Source organism: Callorhinchus milii, unplaced genomic scaffold (genome assembly GCF_018977255.1).
Source record: "Callorhinchus milii isolate IMCB2004 unplaced genomic scaffold, IMCB_Cmil_1.0 Scaffold2, whole genome shotgun sequence".
NCBI classification, from domain to species: domain Eukaryota; kingdom Metazoa; phylum Chordata; class Chondrichthyes; order Chimaeriformes; family Callorhinchidae; genus Callorhinchus; species Callorhinchus milii.
The window spans coordinates 90,283,369-90,307,749 of record NW_024704743.1 but is presented as its reverse complement, the minus strand read 5'-3'; the positions used below and the strand labels follow the sequence as shown (position 1 = coordinate 90,307,749).

The window sequence follows — 24,381 nt, the reverse complement described above, 5'->3', positions numbered from 1 at the left end:
TATTTTTAGTGCACTGATCCCTCTTCTCGGCTATTGAAAATGTCCCTGTACATTTAAAGTAAACTGAAGGCATGGAATGCAATTGATACCACATTGATTACATAGTTAACACAGTTAGCATTAACATAGTTGCGACTGATCTAACAAAGAGAATAATTTCTAGTCTTGTAGTATGCGTTTTAGTGGCGATTTGCGGTGAAAATTTGAGACAATTTGGCACAAAGCCATCTCCAGTATAAATCGAGGACGAGATGCGTGATGGCCCAATAATTCATGCAGGAGCCTGACTGGTGACAACTTGATATGTCAAAAATAGTTTCTTTTTAAAACTTGACCTGTATTGTCATATTTACTGCACCTGAAAAGAACATATTTTCTTTTTATTCGTTTTCTATAGCCCCCTAGCAGGAGAGATTATTTTTAGTGTTCTATGTGCTTCCAATTGGTAATATCTGCAGTAATTTGAGAGGGAGATTAATTCAGAATGCTCCTGAATGCCTTCTATATTGAGCGCAGCATGAACATGATACTTTCTTGTCATTGTTGTTTTAAATTATATGAGATGAATGGAGCAAATCTCCGAATCGGGAACCACTTATTAAAGATTCAGTGATTTCAGCTTGTGCTGCACGTTTCCGCTCTGCCCACAGTACAGAGACTGCGCTTGTGCTTTTTTCATTGTGCCAAATTGCCCACCTCCGACCGTACCTTACCCCAGACGCAACTGAAACACTCGTCTATGCGTTTGTCACCTCCGAGCTAGACTTCTCAAATGCCCTCTTTGCCGGTCTCCCCAGCTCCACCATCCACAAGATGCAGCTGATCCAAAACTCTGCCGCCGGCATACTCACCTGTACTGAACTCCGTACCACATCACACCAGTTCTAGCCAGGCTTCACTGATTTTGATTTCAAGTTCCTCACACTCGTATTCAAATCCCTTTATGCCCTGGCACCTCCCTACCTCTCCGATCTGCTTACTACACAACTCGCTGCCTCCGCTCGACTGGCTCTGGCCTTCTGCATGTCCCTCATGCCCTCCGTTCCATCATTGGTGGCCGTGCTTTCAGCAACTATTCCCCAAAACTCTGGAACATGTTTCCTCTGTCCCTCAGTCTTGCCCCTTCCTTCCCCATCTTCATGTTGCGCCTGAAGACTTTCCTCTTTGACCGTGCCTACAGTCACCTCCCCCTTCCCCACCCCCCATGGCTCAGGCATCATGCTCCACCACTGTAAAGCAGTCTGGGATGCTACAACAACAACAACTTGGACTTATATAGTGCCCTCCACGCTGGACGGCGTCTCAGAGCACCTCACAGTAACAGATCCCAGGACCGAGCCAGGGGGAGGGGAGGTAGGTGACCAAAGGCACGGTCGAAAAGAAAGGTCTTCAGCAGAGACCTGAAAATGGGAAGGGAGGGAATGAGAGAGGAAGGCAGTTCCAGAGCCTCGGGGCATAGTGGCTGAAGGCACGGCCGCCGAGGGTGGAACGGAGGACTCGGGAGATGAGTAGGAGGCCAGACCCTGAGGAACGAAGGCAACGTGTACTGTTATAAGGAGAGAGGAGGTCAGAGAGGTAGGGGGGTGCAGAGGAGTGCAGGGACTTGAATACAAGGGTGAGGAACTTGAAATCGATCCTCTCTGGGATAGGCAGCCAGTGCAGTCTGGCAAGGACTGGGGTGATCGGGGAGCGGAGTTTTGTGCGGGTGAGAATGCGGGTGGAAGAGTTTTGAATGATTTGGATTTTATGGATGGTATTGGATGGGAGACCGGCGAGGAGGGCGTTGGAGTAGTCCAGCCGAGAGGTGAAAAGGCATGGACCAGGGTTTCAGCGGCTTTTGGGGAGAGGTATTTGTGTAGACAGGCGATGCGTTGGAGGTGGTAGAAGGCGGTGCTGGTGAGGGACCGTATGTGGGGGAGGAAGGATAATTGGGGGTCGAACCTGATGCCTAGGTTGCGTATGGGTTCGGAGAGTTTTAGGGGGAGGTCGGGTAGGTGGAGGAGGTGAGAGCTGTGAGATTTTAGACGTTGACGAGAGCCAAAGAGTATGGCTTCCGTCTTGTCAAAGTTCAGCTGAAGGAAGTTTGCGCTCATCCAGCCTCTGAGATCTGACAGGCAGGCTGACAGAACATCAGGGGACTGGGGGGCGCAAAGAGAGGTGGAAAAATAGAGTTGGATGTCATCTTCATACATGTGGAAATGTACCCCATGTCTACGGATGACATCCCCAAGAGGGAGCATGTAGATCAGAAAGAGGAGGGGGCCAAGGATGGATCCTTGGGGTACCCCACAGGTAACCAGGTGAGAGCGAGAGGAGAAGCCGTTTGTGCAGATGTACTGCTGGCGGTTTGTGAGGTAGGACTCGAACCAGGCGAGTGCGGTCCCACTGAGGTGGATGACAGAGGAAAGGCGGTGGAGGAGGATGGCGTGATTGACTGTATCGAACACGGCGGAGAGGTCCAGAAGGATAAGGAGGCAGAGGGAGCCCTGGTCACAGATAGAGAGGATGTCGTTTGCGATTTTCACAGGCGCAGTCTCTGAACTGTGGGCAGAGCGGAAACCGGACTGGAGGGGTTCGAAGAGGGAGTGGGAGGAGAGGTGTGCACGAAGCTACCCTGCGTAAGGGGCACTATATAAATATAAGCTGTTGTTGTTGCAGTTGAGAGATTGATTTACATTTACTCATTTTTCACTTGTTATGTATGTTCTATGACTTAAGAACAACAAGTACAATACATATACAAATTTACATTTATATAGCATCTTTCACATCGCAAGGATGTCCCAAGGTGCTCAACAAACCTGGCTTAGCACACGAGCTGGTGGGAGGAGCTGAGAGGGCTGGGGAAGGGAAAGATGACTGAAAGCACAATCAAAGAAGTAGAACAACAACATTTATATAGCTCCCTTAACACAGCAATTATCTCTCAAAGTGCTGCACAATGGCAGGGTTGGGCACTATGCGAGAGAGGGTGGGGGAGAAGGGGGAGGTGACATAGACCAGCAAAAGAGGTAAGTTTTAAGGAGGGATTTAAAGATACATAAAGAGGGGGAGAGGCGGATAGAGACAGGGAGTTCCAGAGGTTAGGATTGAAGTGACCGAAGGCATATACTTACTTCCAAAAACGCTTTGTTTCTCCTCTATGTTCTTTACACTTTATTTAGTGTTGTAGACCTGATTTGGTAGTTGAAAAATAATTCTTAAAACGAAATGCAGTGTGACCTAAAAATAAATAGCTACTTTTCTAATTAAAGCAGCTCATTTTGTTGGGTATGAATACTATAACGGAGGGTGGTGAGAGAGATGCTTTTGTTTCACTAAGTGCATTAATTTCAGCACTCATTAGCTCAACACGTGTAATGATGCAGTATTGTAGAGATACTGTTTATGAAGGGAAAGGTTTAGTTAAAGAATAATCATTTTAAATGGCCAATACAAAACCATTTGGAAGGAGAAATCCAGATCACAGGTGAAAGTTAATCAAGCTTGATCTGAATGTAATGGTCATAAAGTAGTAGAATAAAGAATTATATTGTGTACCAAAAAACTCAGCAACAATTTTGGAACTACCTTACATTTGTATTTTTTGACAGTGCCACAAGCTTGGAATTTGAATTGACTGATCCAGTCTTCCTAATCCATGCAGTGGTTTGAAGTTGTCTAATACAATATAATCCTCGTCTGTGACTTGAACACCAAGAATTATTTATCATTAAAATTCAGAATCCTGTTGATTAAAATCACCTTACAGGGGCCATTAGCAAAGCAAATTTGCGACCTCATAAATATTGTTTCTCCTGCAGGTTCGCTCCTCTCAAAATCTGATTGAGTACCAATGAAATACTCCTTAAAATAAACAATGCACAGCCAAAGGAGTTGCTCATTATTACATTATTACTGCATTATTACTGCAGAAGAGTCTAGAAGTATGACCCAGGAAAGAGTGTAAATGGGAATTTCTCATCATACTGACTACTAAACTGTTTTAGGTTGCTGTTTGGCTAAAATCTGCATTCTTGATAAGCTGATGAGATTTTCTCCTCCCTTTGATTGAGATTGGCATTGATTTGGGGAAAATCTGTGGATTTTGACCTTCTTTGCCAGATTGTGGCCTGTGAGTGAGAGAGAAGCTAAAGAAGGGAGGGGATTTTAACCACGAACCTGTCACCGTTTACATGGCAAAAAGTGAGCTGAATTAATTTCCAGAGATTTTTTTTTTCTTCCCACAGAAGCTAGTAATTTTATTTTCAGGAATAATGTGGTTCTTTATGCTGAACTTGAACAGGTAAAGCTTCTATCCTAGGATCAAAGCGATGTGGAGTGCAATATATATTTTACATTTCTAATCCCATTGCATTAGAACCATGAGAAAGATGCAAGAAGCTGCATTTTTGTAACACCTTATGTTGAAGATTTTAAAGAACTTTGCCTACGAAAACAATAACCAAACTAGAGAATAATCATCTGCAAATGTGGCAGCCATTTGTACCAGCAAAGTGCCACAAACAGCCATGGCCAACTTATTTGTAGGATTTCTGGCTGTTACACTGGGAGAAACTCCCTTCATTTTTCAAATAGCAACATGGAATTTTTAACATTCACTGGAACAGATAGACAGGAGAAAAGTCAATATCTTGCTCCCAGTGCTGGGAGAAATGCAGTGCTTCCCGGTACTGAACTGGAGAGTCAGACGAGAGTATAAACTCAAATCCTGATAGAGAACTAGAACTCACAACCTTGAAAAAGGAAAAAATTAATCAAAAGAAACTAAAGTGTGGTTTTGGATATGCTCAGCTTGCCACTTGTGACTGACTCACTGCAATTTGTTTTCTTTTAATGGTATTATAGAACCGGTCACAGGTCCAAGTAAAATAAATAATCCTTGTATCTGTTATTGCGGCTTTCACATCAGGAGGAAGTCTCAAAGCGCTTCAAAGAATTCAATGTAAAGTTTAATGATTGTGTATTTGTAGGTGAATGTGACAGTCAATATGCCCACTGCAATGTCTCACAAACAGCCATGAAGTGAATGACCAATTTTGAGGGATTTGGGGAGAAATTCATTTCTCTTTTGAAATAGTGCCTTGGAATCTTTCATCTCTGAATAGGCAGACGGTGCCTTGGTTTAAAGTCTCATCTGAATGATGGTACCTCCAACAATGCAGTGTTTCCCAACAGTATTGGAGTGTCAGCCGAGACTGTGAAGTCAAAGGCACAACATGGAGCTTGAAGCCATTTTTTTTTGTGGTGTCAGCCAGGTGTCTAATACGTGCGGAAAGCCATCACCATGCTTAAGAGTATCCAAACCAAACTTGAGATTTCCATGCATCCCACTTACATAAGGAAATCCAAGAGATAGATTGTTGGAATGGAATTCATACTCTCTCCCTAGATGGATGCATCCTGCTTACCTAATTCTGGAAAGTATTAGGCGCAGGTCGGCAAGAGTCAAGACTCGGGGACCCCAGAATATATGTTGGGATACTGCTGGAGTCTAGCCAGCTAAAACCTCATAGCTTGCCATTGATATTGCTATCTGGCAACCTTTCCCGCTGCTTTCCAGCTAGGACCACCCTACCCATTACAGCTTTGGCTTTCAGGGTTAATAGGAGCTGAGTGGGATGACTTCCTGCCACCGGTGACTGGTCTTTCCTTCCAGATCCTGCCGATGAGCCAGGCTGGTTGTGCTTTCATCAAAACTGCGGATCCGCCTGGCACAGGACCTGGACTACTGAGACCGCCACAGAGGTCTGTCATATCCTTACATCCGACATTCCGTTGCCGGGCATGACACGTTGGAGCCAGTTCAGCTCTAAGGAGACCTCACTTATCACCTCCCAAGGAGACTTGAAACCACAAACATATAATTCATAGGCGAGATTATCGTCAACTGAGCCAGGCTGACACCTTATAAGATGAAACACTGAAAGTTTCTCAGCCATCAAAAGATTACCCTGGAGCCTTTAAGGGACCACAGGGGTGAGAAGCCATCATTGATTCTCACCTGCCGCATATCTACTGCTGCCTCTATGCAAATATTCTGGAGTTTTTATATGGGGACCTGAGTTTATTTGCATAGCACTTTCCCTCAAGAAGTTTGCTAGGTTAGCAACTTGTGGAAGCAATGAGTGCTATGTTAAATCAGTTAGCAAACACTTGGTTTCAATGTCTCTACAAAGTAAAGTATGAATAATTCAAACTGATTGTAGAAGGCAAAATTTAACCCTGGCACTGCTGGATGGTCTGGACAATTCGTATCCTTACACCAGGCCTTTATTGGAATTTTCAGCTGACATATGGTGATGCTAACATCAAACCTATTATCGGAGGAACAGAGGTAAGATAATATTTGAGATGATTAGTCACGGTAATATTAATCCTATACAACACTTAAATAATTAACAACTGGGACTTTGTATAGTCTCCTTCAAGTGTTTTGAGATGTCCTCCTGGCTTGAATGGAGCTATATAAATGTAAATTCTGTTGTATTGTTTTCCTGCAGGATGGAGGTCTTGAAGCACTAGACAAAGGCCATAGCACAGGGGCAACAGCATTTGAGGTAGTTATGAAAGGCTTGTAACAATATAGGATTTTGAAGGAGGTGGAAAGGGATGCAAGATTTGGGGGAGATAAGTTTGAGGGGAGTGCGGAGGATTGTGGCTGAAGGTTTGGTGACCATAGTCAGAGGAACAGAGGGCAGGGACAGAATAGTGCTAGAGGAGATTGGAGAAGTAGGGAGGGCAAGATCATGAGGGGATGTGAAAAATCAGGAAGATGATTTTGAAGTTGAATCTCTGGGGAACTGGAACCCAGTGGAGATTAGGGAGAAAAACTTAATAACAATGTTGACATTTATAGTTTCTTCTCCCCTGTTGCCTATTCTTTATCCTGCTTTTATAATTTAATGTATTCTATCTATTCTACCCAGTCGTAATTTGGATAGATTGTATGTTTCATGTTAGAGGAAAGGTTTGTGGAAACTATATATTCTGCATTAGAATTTGGACAGTGGCCTATGCTCAAAGAAACTGGGGAATGAAAAAAAAGTCAGGCAGTGGCAAGCAAGCCATATGCAGCCACAGCAGTTTGCCATGGCATTTAACAGGATTTCCACAGCATGATGCCTATCTCATGACAAAGATCTGGCACCACAATGATCCAATAAATGAGACCTTATTGACTTTAGAGAGCAATGTGGAGGACTCGAGGCTTAGAGGACATAAAGCTTGTATGACATAGTTGCAGAGTTTTTCTGCTCTGTTTTTATAACTCAAAGGTCATATCAAATTCTTGTCTAGAACAGGCAAAAGGATTCTAGGACATCTACAGATTGTTGATTATTTTGCTCTGGGATAAGTGCAGCAGGTCAGGGTTGCTGGGCTTAACACCAAACTGCAAAGAGTGTAATCGACTGCTAGATTTGCACTGGAGCCTTGACTTGATAAAGCAACAACTTGCAAAATTGTATTTTCTATTCATCTGACGTGACATCATGTACATCTGGAACAGGTAGGACTTAACTGGAACATTACATGTTATGGGCTTTGCCAGAGGGGGTGGTATTTCTGAATTTCAATAGACTTGTCGGAAAAGAGCCATTTCATTTTAAAACTAATATAACCTTGTACTGGAACTATTATTGTCTAGCTCGAAACATGGAAGTTCTTTACAGTACAATGCAGAATTGAAAACACCAGCTGTCTCCTTATTCAGGAGTGATGAACATTTGTTGCCTGGAACAATTACACCGGACCTACATTATTCAGCTGAGAGAAGTTGAAGTGATAAGTCCTGACTTTATTGGCATGCCTTTGCTTCCAGCCTTCTGATATATTTGTAGTCTATTTTGTCCATCTACTTCGAAGCAGACGCAATTGAAAGCCCTTAAGCTATTTGTAGTTTTTAGCTTGCAAGTAACAATATTCCCATCGACAAGTCTTCACAACACGGGGTTCTGACAGCTTGTACAGCAGCTTTACTTTTTCCACTGAGACGTTGATGGACAGATTGAATCTGCTGTAATTTTGTAATGCATGTTGTTCGGAACAGTTTGAATAGCATGATCATCACACAAATATTTCTAGAGGAAGATCCCACTGTTGAAACCATTCAAGGCTGTACATGTTATGAAATCACAAAGAATTCCATCAGCTTGCTATTATGAAATCAGCTGCAAAGCAGAACCTTTGGACTGACCCCAGTCCTTTCGGCATGGTTTTAAAATTGGTATTGAGTGGAGGTGTGGAAATAACATTGTGAAAGTCTTCCCTTTCATTTTAACAATAAATTTACAAATAGTCAGTTAAATTATGACGTTTGGATTTAAGTTTCTTGTTTAAGTGCCTGTGGTGTTAAAAAGAACCTCTAATGACATAGTGGAAATCTTCCTTGTACCTCAGTGATGAAACTAGTTGTGTGGTTCCATTGATTTTTATGTGTGTCTCTAGTGCCCTGTCTGATAATGAGGGTTGTTTTATTGCAAAGTCTACATATTGCGCATTTATTCAGCAGATCACAACAGAACGTAAGAGACTAACATACCAGTATACAGTAAGGCTAATATCTTCTCATCAGACTAACACATGGTTTACTCTTTAGCTAATAACCCATGTGAATCAGTCTTCTAAAAGTTCAAAAATATGTCCCAATTTGAATAACTGCAGGACTGCAACATGCCCATCAATTCTGCCTTTCAGCACTTGTTGGTATTGGAGAGCTATCTGCTACTATTTGAGTTTTGAAGTGATTTTCTGAAAGTTCTAGATGGCTAAAAAAAAACAAGAGTGACTCAGTGACCACAATTTACAATCAAATGTGAATAAAAGATTTGTATTCCATTTATAATGTGCCAGAAATGAAATGTGGAAGAAACATTAAAGAACGTATCTGTTCAAATCAACACGATATATCAATTATCTGGTGCGGTGTTATCCATTATTACTTAATCTGCATGAATTATTCAAAAGTATAGTTTGTATATTTCTGGAAATGATTGAATACACCAGTTATTCACAGCAGTGGATCTTCACCATCAGTAGAAATAAAAGATGAGTTGGTAATTCGCTCAAGTCTTTAACAGAGGACAAGCTGCTTCATCCTATCAGGCTGGGCTGGAGATGAGGCCAAATCAGACGTATTCTAACTAGCCCACTGGAACACTGCTACTTGTTGACTCAATATTTGTATAAGACAAAGCATGGTTTCATCTACTTCATAAATGTTCCTTATCTGATCTCACTTCTAATAGGTTTAGCTGTAATTTTATTTAATCACCTTGATGAATATCTAGCTTCATGATAATAAATGCTTCAGGTCAGTTATCGGGCAGTTGGTTGTATTGCAGCATGCCACATTTATTCATCACATTCATTGGCCAGGATTATCATACATCAATAACAAGAATGTGCTACCAGCTCATTATTAAAAGTTGAATAAAAATTCACAAGGAGTGAAATGTCTGGCAATTACTAACCTGATGTTTCCCGTCCCACTCACTCCATCCTCAGGAAAATGATTTTGCCTGAGGATTTCTTCCCTTTGTTCCTGCTCTGGGTCACATGGATCAGCATTTGAGTTCAGCTAAAAATGGGATTCTGAGTTAAATTCAGACACTGTAAAATTCCAAACAGCACTGAAATCCTGTGTGCTTCCAGGATTTTAAATCAAAGTGTGTCTGTGTTCCTGAAATACAACTTGGCGCCAGAATGATATGAAGATTTTTTGTGTGTGTGTGGTTTTGGGGAAGTGGGGTGGGGCGGACGGCATGAGTGCCAGAGCTATTCTTTACTGTGTTTCATAACTTGTACTATGTTGCCACATTGAATAATTTATTATTATTAATATGAAATACATTCTCACCAGTTCATTTTCCAATTAAAATTAATTAATGATTACTAAGAAAATGATAATGTGTTATATAATAGATTGAGTAAGTTAAACTGAAATAAAATAAAAAGAAAGACCTTGATCTTATCTGTCGCTGCTTTCTCTGGAATCCTTGCATTTGATTTAGCGCTTTTCACATCTTCTAGATGTCTCAAAGCGCTTCATAGAATAAACTATAAAGTGAATTGATTGTATTCTTTGTGGGCGAAACGTAGCAACCAGTAGCCACAACAGTGTCCCACAAACAGACATGGATTGAGTGACCAAATTATTATTGGGTTTTTTTCTTGAGGGATTATTATCAGATGTGTGGAATAACGAAAATAGCCCAAGATTTTGCCTTGCCGGAAATCAAACACAGATCTCTTGCTTGTGAGGTGAGTGCTCTAACTACTGAGCTACAGGACTCCTATAATTATATCTTATGTAGAAATGTAGTGGCTAAGACAATTTTTCAAAGACATTATAGGACACTAATTCTAATAATAATAATTCTTGCATTTGTTATAGCGCTTTATCATGTCTTTGAGTTGTCTCAAAGCGCTTCACAGAATACACAGTAAAGTATATTGACTATATATTTTGTAGGCGAAATGCGGTAGCCAATTGCGCACAGCAGTGTCCCACAAACAGTCGTGGATTGAGTGACCAAATTATTGTTATTATTTTTTAAGGGATTATTAGTCCAAAAAAGAGATCCTCCAGTCGATTAACAATCAGGTTCCTACTTACTGCTAGGTAAACAGAGGCGTATAGAGTAAAGAAGCCTGCTCAACGTTTTTCCCTGCCCGGGAATCAAACCCAGGTCCTCCCGCTTGCGGGGCAAGTGTTCTAACCACTCAGCTACAGGACTCCATAAATGCAAAAAATATTATGATTACTATAACTGTACAAGATATTTCAACTTTGGCCCAGCTAAGATACAGGTTCACCAAGTCCAGTAAACTGGGTAGAACAGTTGGGATGCTGTAATACTCCATGGTTTCAAATGATCTTAAGACCATTATGATATATGATATAGCGTCTTATCACGACTTCGAGACATCTCAAAGCTCTTCTGTAATATACTGTAAACATGTACCAGGTTTATACTTTTCCAATATCTGGATCTGAGTTGAAGTTTTACATCAATATCTTTCCAGTTTGTCTTTGGATGGGATTGTGCAGATTTTTTTGTGTAACATTTGGATTTGGCTAAATATTGATTAAGGATGAATTAGTTAACAATGATTAATCATTTAGTGTAGGTATCAAGCTCGCAGACCAGGAGGCCTAGAATGGAACCTGTCAATTGCCAAAATATACGACACAGAATGCAATTTAACAACAACTTGCATTTACATAGCACCCATCATGCTTAATAACATCTCAGAATACTTAATAGTGTGGAGTGACTTAACAATAATACTTCCCTCACACACTATGGTGTTAGTCTGGCTCAGTTGGTAGCACTCTCACCTCTGAATTAGAAGGAAGTGGGTTCAAGCTCCATGTCAGGACTTAGAATTCACATAGTCTAGACTGACACTTCTATGCAGTAATTGGGTGGGTGGGGGTGCTGCATTGTTGGAGGTGCCGTTCTTTGGTTGAGATGTTAAACCAAGATCACACCTGCCTCTTTAGGTGGGCTTTAAATATTAAATATTTTATTCGGGGAGGGGTGGGGGGGAGGAATTGCAAAATTCATTTTTACAATAACTCTTCAAATGAATCAAATGTGTCTAGGAATACGAACATTACCATTGTGACCCATTAAGTATAGATTAATGTTGTTACTATGTTTAATATAAAATCCTGCCTTACTAATAACGTGTTTTTCAAAAATACACAAATAATGGCGTGAAAAGGGCTGTATTTCTAAAAGGAGTATATAGTTTGAGGGATTTACCTGGTATAATAACCTATGGAGTAAAATTCTATGGAGTAAAATTCCAACTTGGTCTCAACTTACTCTATTAACTTTTCAGAGTGCCCCAAATTTGGCAAAATGCTGATTTCAGTCTCAACTTTGAAGCCAGATTTTTTACAGAAAGCAACTACAAAAAAAACTTCAAAATTAAGGTTGTATTTAAGAATTTGCCAAAATTCTGGATGCCATGAAATGCTACATAAATAAAGTAAATCTAGGCCTAGGTAGAATTTTACCCCAATGGTAGTGGTGTGACAAAATCACCTTTAAGACAACATAAATCCATGACAGTCATGTCAGAAGCAGTTTAGGTGAGTGTGACTGCAAATTGCAGTTCTCAGATTTGCCAGTTCTATTTGAATGAAGGGTGCTGTTGCAGTGAGTGTGAATTTTGTTTGGCATGAGCAAGAAACACAGGTACAGTGCATTAGGGAATAATTGGACCCTGGGGTGTTTGATAAAGTTCATTTGCAGAACTGATTCTAAAATTGGATTCTTCCTATGACCAATTATATGGGGTCGATCAGCGAATTACTGATTCTAGATTGGTAACATGGGATGTGGGATATATTGCCTTTAGCTATAGGTACGTGATAGACTTCAATGTCATTATTACCTGGTTAAAACTGTAGTCAATAATAATATGATTCTTGTATATGATATCGTGCCTTATCAGTTCATTGAAACTCCTCAAAGAAAGTCACAGGATTTTACTGTGGAGTGGAGTGACTGTATTTGTAGGTAGTTCAACAAGCCTTTATCAATTTGATTTATAGATCAAATCGTTTTTCAGTTTTGCTTTATCCTGCACTGAGCTATGAACTTGTTTTTTAGGGTCAAAGAAGAACAAAAACCTCAACAGCAACAGTAAGTAGTAATCTCCGAATGTAGTGAGCTTGAAAACTTTTACCTTGCAGTGTTTTGCCCCTGTGCTTTCTGCACCTTCTGGGTATTAGCTTTTCCTGATACCAAGTTGGTTGCAACTGTAGTGCATCATCTTGCTTCCTAACTGGCTGTAAGAGAGCTGCCTCCAGCTTCTTACATCATCCACATCCAGACTGGTTGTAGCTTTCCTTTGCTCCCTGCATTTGGATTAGTTAAATGTAAGCTAATATAATATTAGCCGACATCCTTACTGGCTGGATCTGATTGCAACCCTCATTCGCATTGGCTGAAGCTTTTATTCCTTGCCTGTGTGTTAGGTGTAAAGACACTGAACGCCAAATTTAATTGATTTTATTGCGTTGTTCAGTCACATTATTTGCTTATTTAAACAGGTGGCTTCCCTTTAGTGGGATCACTGAACTGGTAAATAACGTTCTTCAGCCACAACAAAAACAACAAAATGAGAAGGAATCCCAGGCGTAAGTAAGCTGCTGTATATAGTTTGAATGTGGTGCTTTAACATTTCTGTCAAATCGGGCAGGATGTGACATTGCAAGTTCACAACTGGTCACATATAGAGTATAGAGTATAGCTATTGTATCTTGTTTGTACGCTCTGTGTGCACTTTATGTAAAATAACTACTTTCTCTGAATATAATTTTACCTTTCACTATTGTTGATTGGCTTCTTAGAATTATCACACAACAAAAATGAGAAAATACAGCAGGTCAATGTTCTATTCGTGTACCTTAGAATATACAGTAGAACAATAGTATTCCTCTAGTTCATAGGTTGATCGTTGTTCATTCAAGAAGTCAACTCCTTTTGTACAATGTGGGATCTAATACGGCACCTTCGCAAACTGAATTTGTTGGGTTATTTGAGATTTCTGGTTTGTGGATTTTGTAAATTGCAAATCCCAAGTCACTGAGGTCCAGAAAAGGGCCTGCGAGCAAAACTCTGTTTTTTCTCTAAAAATTAGCGACTTAGGATTCACGTTTCATCAATCGTGAAATTCGTAAACCAGACGTATTGATTAACACAATGAATCCAGTTTGTGAATATCACAAAATTAGACCTCATTCTCAATCTCATTTATCAAAACTCCTCATAATCCTCATGATCCAAATTTCTCACTTTTTACCAATTCCTTTCACCTTTTCCTTTCTCTCATTACTTTAGATACTCAATAGCGTTAGTGAAGGGAATTTTAATCAATGAAGATCACAGTAGCTGCATTGAAATATATGCTGGTGATTAGAATATTCAGGCAGCCAACTTCAAAATATTTCTCAGGTTTGTTTTTCAGTAATGTGCCCATCATACTTTGGCGTGCATTTTATTGCTGTAAATGTAGCTGCTGTCAATGTAATTTTGTGTACCGTCTATTATTGTTCTCAAATATTATTAGAGTTAATAAATCATGCATGTTAATAGATCAGTTCAAAATTCACTTGTTTTAACTTCAAAGCACTCTAGTGAAGAAATTCTGTTTTTTAATATCTTTGTGAATAAATTCCCAGTTTCTTCCAAAAATGGAACATAGCCAGCAAATAAAATCCACAGTATGTATTATAATAGCTGCCCTAGAATTATCACAAGGCTATAATCTCATTGATGGACTCAGATATAAATTTAAACCATTTATTTAAGTGTTGATTCTCCAGCCTAATGCATCATCCGAATTCTTTTGATTAGATCACTTTTGTGCAATCTCTGCTATGCATCTGCTATTTTTTGTTGAATAATTAATTAATTGAACTGTCAATTATCCGATAAAGCTAAGTGATTTTCTTGTCTCTAAAACAGTCTAATGCTCCAAATGTGCCCTCTTTATTACATTTTATCACAAATATAATTTATAAACTAAATTATAGTTCCTTAAATCAGTAACTGATCCATGCAGATTATTTGTGCTGAGGTAGAGGCACTTGACTGGGGTATCACTGAGGTACCAAGTTTCTCCTCAGTACTGGGGGTTGAGGAAAGGAAAGGCATCCCAGCCGGGGATTGCCTGAGATGGTTTGAAAAGAGACATCCCAGAGGGGCTCTTATAGAGGTATATATCATTTTAAATGGGATTGAAAACATAAAGCCAGAATACTTTTGAATGCACTGAGACAGCAGAACAGGAGGACACATGTTTAGGATCGCAAAAGGCAATTTCAGGAGAGACACCAGGCACTATTTTTTTATTCAGAGGGTAGGTAATTCATGGCTGGAATAGATGACCAGAATGTGTGTTTGACTCATGTTTGACTGGACTCATTTAAAAAAAACCTGATACTACGACGTGACGTATTCTGGAAGAATGAGATCAAATGGGCTGAAGGGTTTTCTTACTCTAAACCTCTCTTGCAATCTTGTGACAATCAAATAGTCAGCACTTGCTGTCGTGGATTACACATGTGGAATGTCACTTGGTAAGGAAACAGGAGTACCACTGCCTTTTGGAAGGAAAAGGGATTCAAATGTCTTTCACTGGAATGGAGAAGTTTCCCAAAATTTGTAAAGTGCTCTGCATTTTTTAGACAAATATTTCCGCACATTTCTATTGGCCCAGGTCATCACCAAGGGTTAGAATATCAACACTTACGAAGACATTCTTTTTTAGTTAAAAATAACCACAGATTTATTTCTGAAACAAGTGATAGAGAAATAATTCTCTAGAACTCAGGATGGATAATAATAATAATCCTTACATTTGATATAGCGCAATGTCCCACAAACAGTCGTAGATTGAAAATAACCAATTTATTATCGTTTTTTTTGTTTTTTGGAGAGATTATTATTAGGCGTCTGGAATAAGGAAACTTGCCCAAGGTTTCGCCCTCTGCCTGGAATTGAACTCGGGTCTCTCGCTTGCAAAGCGAGTGCTCTAACCACTGAGCTACAGGATCACCTTCGCCACCCCCCCACACACATTTTTCTTACAGGATAAAAAGGAGCACGTAGTCTATGCTAATTATTGAAACACAAAACATATACTTCCCCAATAATGTTTGTTTCCCGAAATGTCATGAAAGTTCAAGGACCCTACAGTACTTTGAAAAAAAAGTCATGCTTCAATAATTTAAATTGGTCATAATTTATTTTGATGACCGATGCTTTAAGCAACTAAAGTTAATTTTGGTTAATCATTTCCTTCATCCGAGAAGCAGAGCAGTCTTGACTGTAGTCTTTGCCATATCATTGACATTTTTATTTTGTGGGGTTGGATATGGTCCCTCCTAGCGTGCCATATTGTGATCTTTCGGCCTGAGATAAAGCACTCCAATTAAAAAAATTCTGTATATAGTTGGTCTATCCAGGAAATTATTAGGGGAATGGTTTCCAGGCTCTGATCTGAATAGCAATTCTACGGTTGATTTCTCAAGATTCCGGGTTACCCAACAACTTTATCTTGCATTACCTGTAAATAATTGATAAGTGATCTATTTCACAACTTGGCTAGTGGTCAACACTCTTGCACCTCACTACATGTAGATACTTGGAAATTACAGCACAGAACAGGGCCATTTGGAACATAAACCCATGCTAGAGTTGATACTTTCCTCAAATATCAATTGCCTGCTAACTCCTCATATCCTTTGATATTCTAGTTCAAATGTTTATCCGTTTTCCATCTTGTATAGTCTGCAATGTGCAATTAACCTATTTTTGCTGAATTCCCACGTGTTTTGATTCAGTGTTGCCCAATATTTCAGCTCATATCTCTGCCACTCAACAATTTGGTGCTAAGCTTATCCAATATCACTGCATTTATATGTCGTCTTGGGGTGTGCTCCTCGTTGTTTAGTAATGTTGGAGAATTTTATATTCCGTGCGTGTTGAGAACTGTCAATGTAAGCATGGAATGGAGGGTTCACGAAGGTTAGTGACCAGCGAATATTAGACTGGGGTGTCTCTTGCTATCTCTTATTTGTGATCAGTCTAACAAATGCTTCCAACTAATTCCATGCCTTAATTTGGCCTTAAAATGTAACAAATTCTAAATTTGAAAAATCAAATGCTATTAACCATTTAAAACAATGAAACGCATTTTCATCCTTTAATTTAGCATTCTCTTAAAATGTCATTTGGTGTAGAAAATATTTTTTTTGACCTTTTTAAATTCTAATGTTACCATTGTGTTGGCAAGTAACAAGAAAGAGTATTACTGACATTACCTGTGAATTGGTTAATGATTAAATTGGTTAATAAGTGTGAAAAATGTTTAAGATCCTTGCAATGCATTGAATAGATTGGATTAAGATCAAAATGAGTCTCTGTTTTCATCAAATTGCAAATTGTTTCTTTCCCTCCTCGTCCCCAAACAAATGTTGCCATTATGAACACTTCACACACAAATCCCTTGAATCTTTGAGTTTATTTACAAAGCTGGGCTGACCTTGTGAATACTTCTAAAGAGGTGAATGTTGTGGTGGAAAATGTGATTATTAGGCATGTGTGTTTCTGTATCTGGAATTATTCCAAATGTTTCACTCACCCTCAATTACCCATAGGTTCTTACATAATTTGCTCCATTTTGATGTATCACTTTGCATCTAAGAACCATGCTTGATGTTTGTACATACATTTGTGAATAATTTATTCTGATATTGAAAATGTTTAAGGTATACAACTTTGACCTACATAGATTTATACTTTGTGCCAATTGTGATGGCAGTTATTCACTGTGAACTTATGTCCACATTAATATTGTTCTGAGATATCCAAGAATGGAAAATTGCAATACTTTTGTTCAGGTTGAATTGGAATCTAAGATATCTGAGCCTTAAAAGCATTTTGTATATCTTGGGACAAACATTTATTGAGGATAAGTGGAATGTTGAGACAAAATGTTGTTTACACAAGTTGAATGAGGACAAGTCACCTTAAGCCTCTCTGCACACCATACCATCCATTAGGAATATACCCAAACATACAAGTATTTACCTGAATTGAAGTAAAATTTGAATATTTGGAAAAGTTCCCATTTTGGCTCCATTGGTTCTTTTAAAGAAGAGATCCCTGTATAGGGGACAAAATGCATCTTGTCGTTCACACATTCTATTCTGTGGTGTCGATGTTTCATGCCTCTAAAGATGGTAGGTGTCTGTGCTGGGAGAGATTGCAGAAGCAAAGGTAGGTGTCCTTTCTTTTTTAAATGTATTGTTCAATTGCTGTTGACGTTTCCTTATTTTTTTCCATGATCGTTTCCTTTGACACCGTGTTGTATTTGATCTTTTACAATCTGATGCATGCCTGAGTGTTTGGCGGGTTATGTGTTAGGTACTGTATGCATTCAATGGTGGCATATTGGGAGTAAATGTGTGCATCTTTTTGGTGATTTAATAGGGACTGTGCATTCAATTGCTTGTATAACAGCAGGATAAGAGGAATAGGTGCAAGATTCTGCTTGTTGAGAATGGGGTGTTTTTTGTTTTCGATCAGCCTAATGGGCAGATTGTGTAGTCCAGTCATTGAGAAGAATGAATCCAATACCTGGTGGTATATGTCCAAATCTCAGGTATGGTTTGCATAATACCTTCTTTATTTGAACTTCAATCCCAATGCTAGCCTCAGATTGAATTTTGTGTATCTCAAAGTACACCTCTATAAATACCTCATTCTACAAACCACTTGAGTTCTCGTGCATTAGGTATGTTTAAGTAATTAAACATTAATTATAAAAAAGTGTTGTAAAAGTGAAGTTTAATTAATTAGGTATGCATGCTGTTTCTGGTTGGGTTCATGAATTGTTCAAGTACTGTATCGCTAGGACCTGAACTGTAGTCTATTTATTCAACGGGTAAGTATTTTTTTTCTCTCTCCTTGTTGTGAAATGTAAAGCAATTCAGGACCTACCTACCTTGCATTCATGGAGGAAAAATTAACCAATCCGTATCGAGATTACACTGATTGTGGCTCGACGATCTGAATGTGGTTGATGAATCAATTTGTTTTGTTATTTTTGAAAGATAGTTAAATGATATTTTCTCCAAGTTTATCTTAACATTCCAAATTTTATTCTGTATTTGTATTTGCCTTGTCCAAAAATGTGAATGGAACAGAGGACCAGCAGCATTGAGATGACAGGTCATGTGCTACTCTTAATGGTGGTGATATAGTCCAATAAAAAAAATCACTTTGATGGTACAATAATACATGACTCATAGGGCCACACATATATTATTCTCACAATCCTGAGTTACCTCATGCTAATTATTACTTTAATATTCAAATACAACGCAATGGAGGGAGAGTTTTTTCACCTTTTGTAAACAAAATATTATCCAGGGAAAGAGAAGTGATGAGAAGTATTGTAAAAGTGAAGTTTAATTAATTTAGTTTGTAGTCAATGCGTTTTCTCCAGCAAATTCTCCAACATTGTGCTCGCCTCACTGTTTGCATATTGCTTTAAGCTATGTCTGTATTACGGATCCACATATATTTTGTACTTGAAGGAGATAAACATAGATCAGTTACATGGACAGATGTCAATAGTGCAGTAAGGGGAGCACACCTGCAACTTTGTTCTGAATTTCAGACAATGAGGGTTGGGATTTACATTTTTATTCTTTATTAGTTCCTTTAATAGACTCTTAAATCGTAACGCAATTCGAATCGTTTTTCTGGTGTACACATGAGACAGAATGTCGTGATTTACAAAGTAATATTCCACTTGCTGTAATAAAGTCAGATTGTGTTTTGCCTCACCAGTGGGACCTGGTATGCATTGTAATTCTATTATATTTTAAAGAAAAAAAAGCATGCTACAGTGAGTGTGAGATTTATTTGAATCTGATGACTGTAAACAATTCATGCTGGTGTTAAATTACCATTCACTGAATTGTGCACGAGATAAACTCTATAGCTTCTTCTATATTTTTAATTACAGGCTGATTTTAATTTTATACAATACAAATCACTTGATAGGATGAAATTTGCAGCCTTTTGATATATTCCTTATTGGTGATACTTACAAGGAATATGTTATGAAACCCTGCAAGTTTCGCCCCTAATGGTTTATGTAACAATGAGCTATTTTGAAGCCCTATTTTAATTGCAAACTAGTGTACATGTGCGCAACAATCATATTGCATAATAGTGCTCAAGATATCAATTCTTTATGCTCAGTAGTGTAAAAAACCCTTTTTATTTTGTTATTGTGGGCACTATGCAATGATTATTAGGTATTATGTTTCAAATAGCTAATCTCCTGCATAAGATTGCAAAGCCAGATCCACTACAAATGATTTTGTGAATGTCTGTACACAACTTCTGTATTCAATAATTATCTTCAGCCTCAGTATCAACATAACAACTTCCAGAAACTCACAAGACCACATTATATAGCATGTCCCTAACTCAACTGCAGCTTCTGATCACTTGCACTAGCACACTTTGTAAGATGTGTTTCTATAAAGTATGGTGATCAATCGGTTACCAAAGTTATTCATATTGTAACCTGAACCTGTAACTTAAAGCTCAATTACTGATGTAAATGCTTTTTGAGACATCTCAATGATGCATTAAGGTGCTATATCAAATGACAGGATTACTTGTTGCTATGAATTGTGATGTATGTATTGTATGGACAGAAAATGCATAACACACTGAGTTGTTTGTGCGAAATAATCCATGCTGTTACGCATGTTCTGTCCACAGATGTCACCATAACTCGAGTACTATTCTCACTACTCTGTGGTTTATTTTGTGGAACGTAGTCTGTTGGTCATCACCGCATACCTGAATGAAACAATTGAAAAAAGTCTCCATCTTTTTTTAAAGCATAAAATTGGGAAAGATATCAATTCTAATTAAACTATTTTGAAGTAAATGCTGTTCTGGAAAAATGTTCCGGTGAAAGTTTACGGATAATCATAGATGAAAAATAATAACATTCCATGTTGGTTAAAATTGTGCTAGTGTTCTATAGAGGTACAGGTTGATAGGCTCTTGTTAAACATTGACTGTTTTTTATTTGCATTAATGGTTAAGAATTCGAAAAATGAGGCACAAGTTACAATTGCCTGAGCAAGGCATTAACATTTCCAAATGTAAGATATTTAAGTTACGAGAAGAACAGTTATATTAATAAAGCAAACTGCTAATAACTGGAAATGTGGTAACTCTTTCATGATCAGGAAATCAACTTGACCATAGTACTGTTTTCTTTGGTCAAAAGATTGCGGTCTAAAGTCCTACATCAAGATTTAAGCTCATTGCCTAGGCTGATACTCCAGTGAATCCCAGCTGCATTGTCGAGGTTCAATTCCTTCCACTGAGTCAATCAAACAAGGTTTTGTCTCTTTATTCATTGCACTAAAAGATGAGGGAGGTTTTCCGAATGGAACCTTGATGGATGTTTACAAATGGTTGCTGTGTATACATACCAAAAACAGGCACTGTAATTAATAATAATTATCCTTGCATTTTGCAATTAATTGAGAGTAATTATTTGAAACCTTTATAGGAGCTACATCAAATGAAGGATTATAATTACCATAATGCAATTTCTAAATCAGCTTGTTCTGGTAGTCTGTGCTTCAAAATATAAGTCCTACAAAAGCTTTCAGATACTCAATGGTATTATTTGACTTCTAAAAACAAAAGAGGATCAATTTATTTTTTATTTTTTTGTCATTGAAAGTATAATTGCTTTATTATTATGTATGTTTGTTTTCATAGAATCATACAAATTTCAAAAGCACAGAAGACATCTATTCGGCCCACTGTGTCTGTCCTAGCTCCCCACACTGGAGTTATCTGCTCTAATCGCATCCATCTATACCTTTCCCTACTTTACCCTAGTCTGCCTCATGGTATGCATATGTAGTGTTCTATTCTGCTCCTATTTACTGTGGTGTATGAGGTTTGAGATGTCCATTAAGGAAGGAACTATGTTGCTTTGTTAAATGGTGCATTAGCTGAAACCAGCAAAATATCTAATCATACTCTTTTAAACACAATATGGAATTTTTGTCAACAAGAATGCATTTAGTATTTACTGAGACATTTCTTATTGCTGACCCAGCATGCTCCCAATGGAATTTGTCTTGCTATATTTTTCCTGATGTTTACTCTTTCACTGTGTTTACTCTCCTGTGTGAAGTCACTTCCTTCCTGGTATCGATGGCAAGAGTATAAAGTGCTGACACAAATGTGTGCCGCAAACTCACAGCAACATCATCGTCAATATTTAATTGGCAGCTCAAAATAGTAGTTCATTTGGTTACACAAAGTGCTATTTTGCGAGCACTGGAGCATTATAGCACTTGCGGAAAAAAACTCCACACAGTTTATGTAGACATTATGACAGCTTTCATTTATAAATGTTTCAGCAAAAGATTGTTTTACTCACTGAGCCGCTCAGCTGCTGACTTTCAATTGCATTTTGCACGCAACTAAAAAATAATATTATAAAATGTTATTTATGCCTTTTTGCAGCCTTTAAATGCTGACGGCTGTTTTTTCAGTGTTTTGTAAGGTAGATGTTTTCATGCGTTGGACCTTTGTGGGCTTTGTGATAGATCGTAATAAAGAATACAGTTATCAAGTGAAATGTGCAATGTTTTGTAACTTGATTTGATAATTATCACCAGATATTAAATGCAGAATGTATCTGACTCATCGTAATAAGTGATTGATTTTATTATCACCAGTGATGATTATCACAGCAAATTTTACCCCACGTGTGTTCTGGTCACATTGTAAGAGCCCCAAACTGGTACACTATACCCCTGGCTCATGACTGGTATTTTGTATGTAGGGTTTGCACCCACACGTAAATGTTAGCTGTGCGTCAGCTGGACTCAGTGGTAGCATTCTCGCCTCCGAGTTAGAAGGTTGTTGGTTCAAATCGTCCGTCAGGACTTGAACTCACATCATCTGAGGTCAGTGCTGGGAGTATGCTTCATTGTCGGAAGTGCCATGAAGTTTTGGATGAAATGTTAAACAGAGGTTAATGTCTGCCTTTTCGGGTGGACGTTAAAGATCCCATGACACTACTCGCAAAGAGAAAGTAGTTTCTCCCAGTGTCCTGGCCAATGATAATCCCCCAAATAAAATTAGTCACTTGCTTCATGGCTGTTTGTGAGAAATTGCTGTGCCAAATTGTGCTGTGATTGCCTACAAATACAGTCATTCCATTTCACAATAATCTTTTCACAATAAGTGCTCTGAAAAGTCCTTCTGACGTGAAAAAGCACAGGGAATAAATGCAAGGATTTTTAAACCACATTTTCTGCTAACAAGCCGCTGGCATAACTTACTCAGGATAAATTCTTATAAAACTGAGCAAAATGTCAGATATGATTGGATAGAATAAGTTCAGTGATCAATAATTTGTGATCACTACATGTGCGCTGTCCTTCTGATGCGAGCTATGGTTATAATTTAGCCGTGGGACTCACAGCTTTAAATTAGTAGCTCTATTTATTACTAATTCGGAAACACCTGGGGAATGGGAAACGTGATTCCATGCAGGATCTATTTCGTACATCGTTTCTTGCCATTGACTTGAATGTCTGAACATAGTCTCATTCTTAACAGATGAAGCAATTCCATGTCCATGTGAAGGAGATTGAGTCTTTTTCTCCTTCATCACAGAGCTGTTGTGTTGATTGGCTGTAGTTGTATTTCCTAGTGCAGTGTGTTTGTGATATTAGTGATGCTCTGAGTGCTGTTGTGATTGTAGTTGTTGGCTTCAATCAACCATTATTACAGCAAACACCTAAAAGCCTATGGAACGTCAGTTCTGAATGTCAAAATGTTTTGTAAATTATTGGAAGCTGCAACCATAACATAACATGTAGGAGCAGGAATAGGCCATTCGGCCCATCGAGCCTGCCCCGCCATTCAATCATGACTGATCTTCTAATCTAACTTTAGCTAATACCATAACCCTGCCTTATCCCCATATTCCTTCATCCCTTTTGCAATAAGAAACATATGTATCTCAGTCTTGATTATGTTCAAGGACTGAGCGTAACAGCCCTTTGGGGTAGCGAGTTCCATACATTCACTACTCTTTGAGTGAAAAAGTTCTTCCTCAACTCAGTGCGAAAGGGCTGGCCTCTGATTTTAAAATTGTGACCCCTGGTTTTAGTTTCTCCAACCAGGAGAAACAATCTCCCACTATCTACTCTATCATGCCCTTTGATGATCTTATAGATTTCTATAAGATCCCCTCTAATTCTTCTATATTCTAGAGAATATAGGCCCAAATTGGTCAGCCTATCCTCGTAACTCATCCCCTTCATCCCTGGTACTAACCTAGTAAATCTACGCTGCACCCCCTCCAAGGCAAGTCCATCCTTCCTTAAATAAGGAGACTAAAACTGCACACAGTATTTCAGGTGTGGTCTCACCAGGGCCCTATACAGTTGCAGAAAGACTTCCCTATTCTTATACTCGAATCCTTTCATAATGAATGTTAACATACCGTTCACCTTCCTAATTGCTTACCATCTTCCAGATTAATTGGTCATTCACCTCATGGCTGTTTGTGAGCCCTCAGTGTGCAAATGTTTCTTCCTTCACATTTCCTCTCCTGAAGCATTCAACTTCTTTATTTGTACTTATACTGGGGCACCATTCCACTGGAGCCTCATCCAAATGGTCATAATTAACATCCCAATACCACATAAGTACCTCTAGGAGAGGTCATTGGACAACTGAGCAGGATTGGGAATTCTGCCTGATTTTGTTTAAT

General features: G+C 38.8%; 1 protein-coding gene across 1 annotated transcript in view; it reads left to right on the top strand.

Moving 5' to 3' along the window:
- The first annotated feature begins 7,365 nt into the window (after window positions 1-7,365).
- The window catches only part of rims2a (regulating synaptic membrane exocytosis 2a), a 390,995-nt gene continuing 373,979 nt past the window's right edge, over window positions 7,366-24,381 (top strand). The window contains exons 1-3 of the mRNA XM_042332189.1: window positions 7,366-7,510; window positions 12,630-12,662; window positions 13,073-13,159. Coding sequence (XP_042188123.1) covers window positions 7,494-7,510; window positions 12,630-12,662; window positions 13,073-13,159 — 137 coding nt within the window. The 5' untranslated portion in view covers window positions 7,366-7,493. The remainder of the gene's footprint in view (window positions 7,511-12,629; window positions 12,663-13,072; window positions 13,160-24,381) is intronic.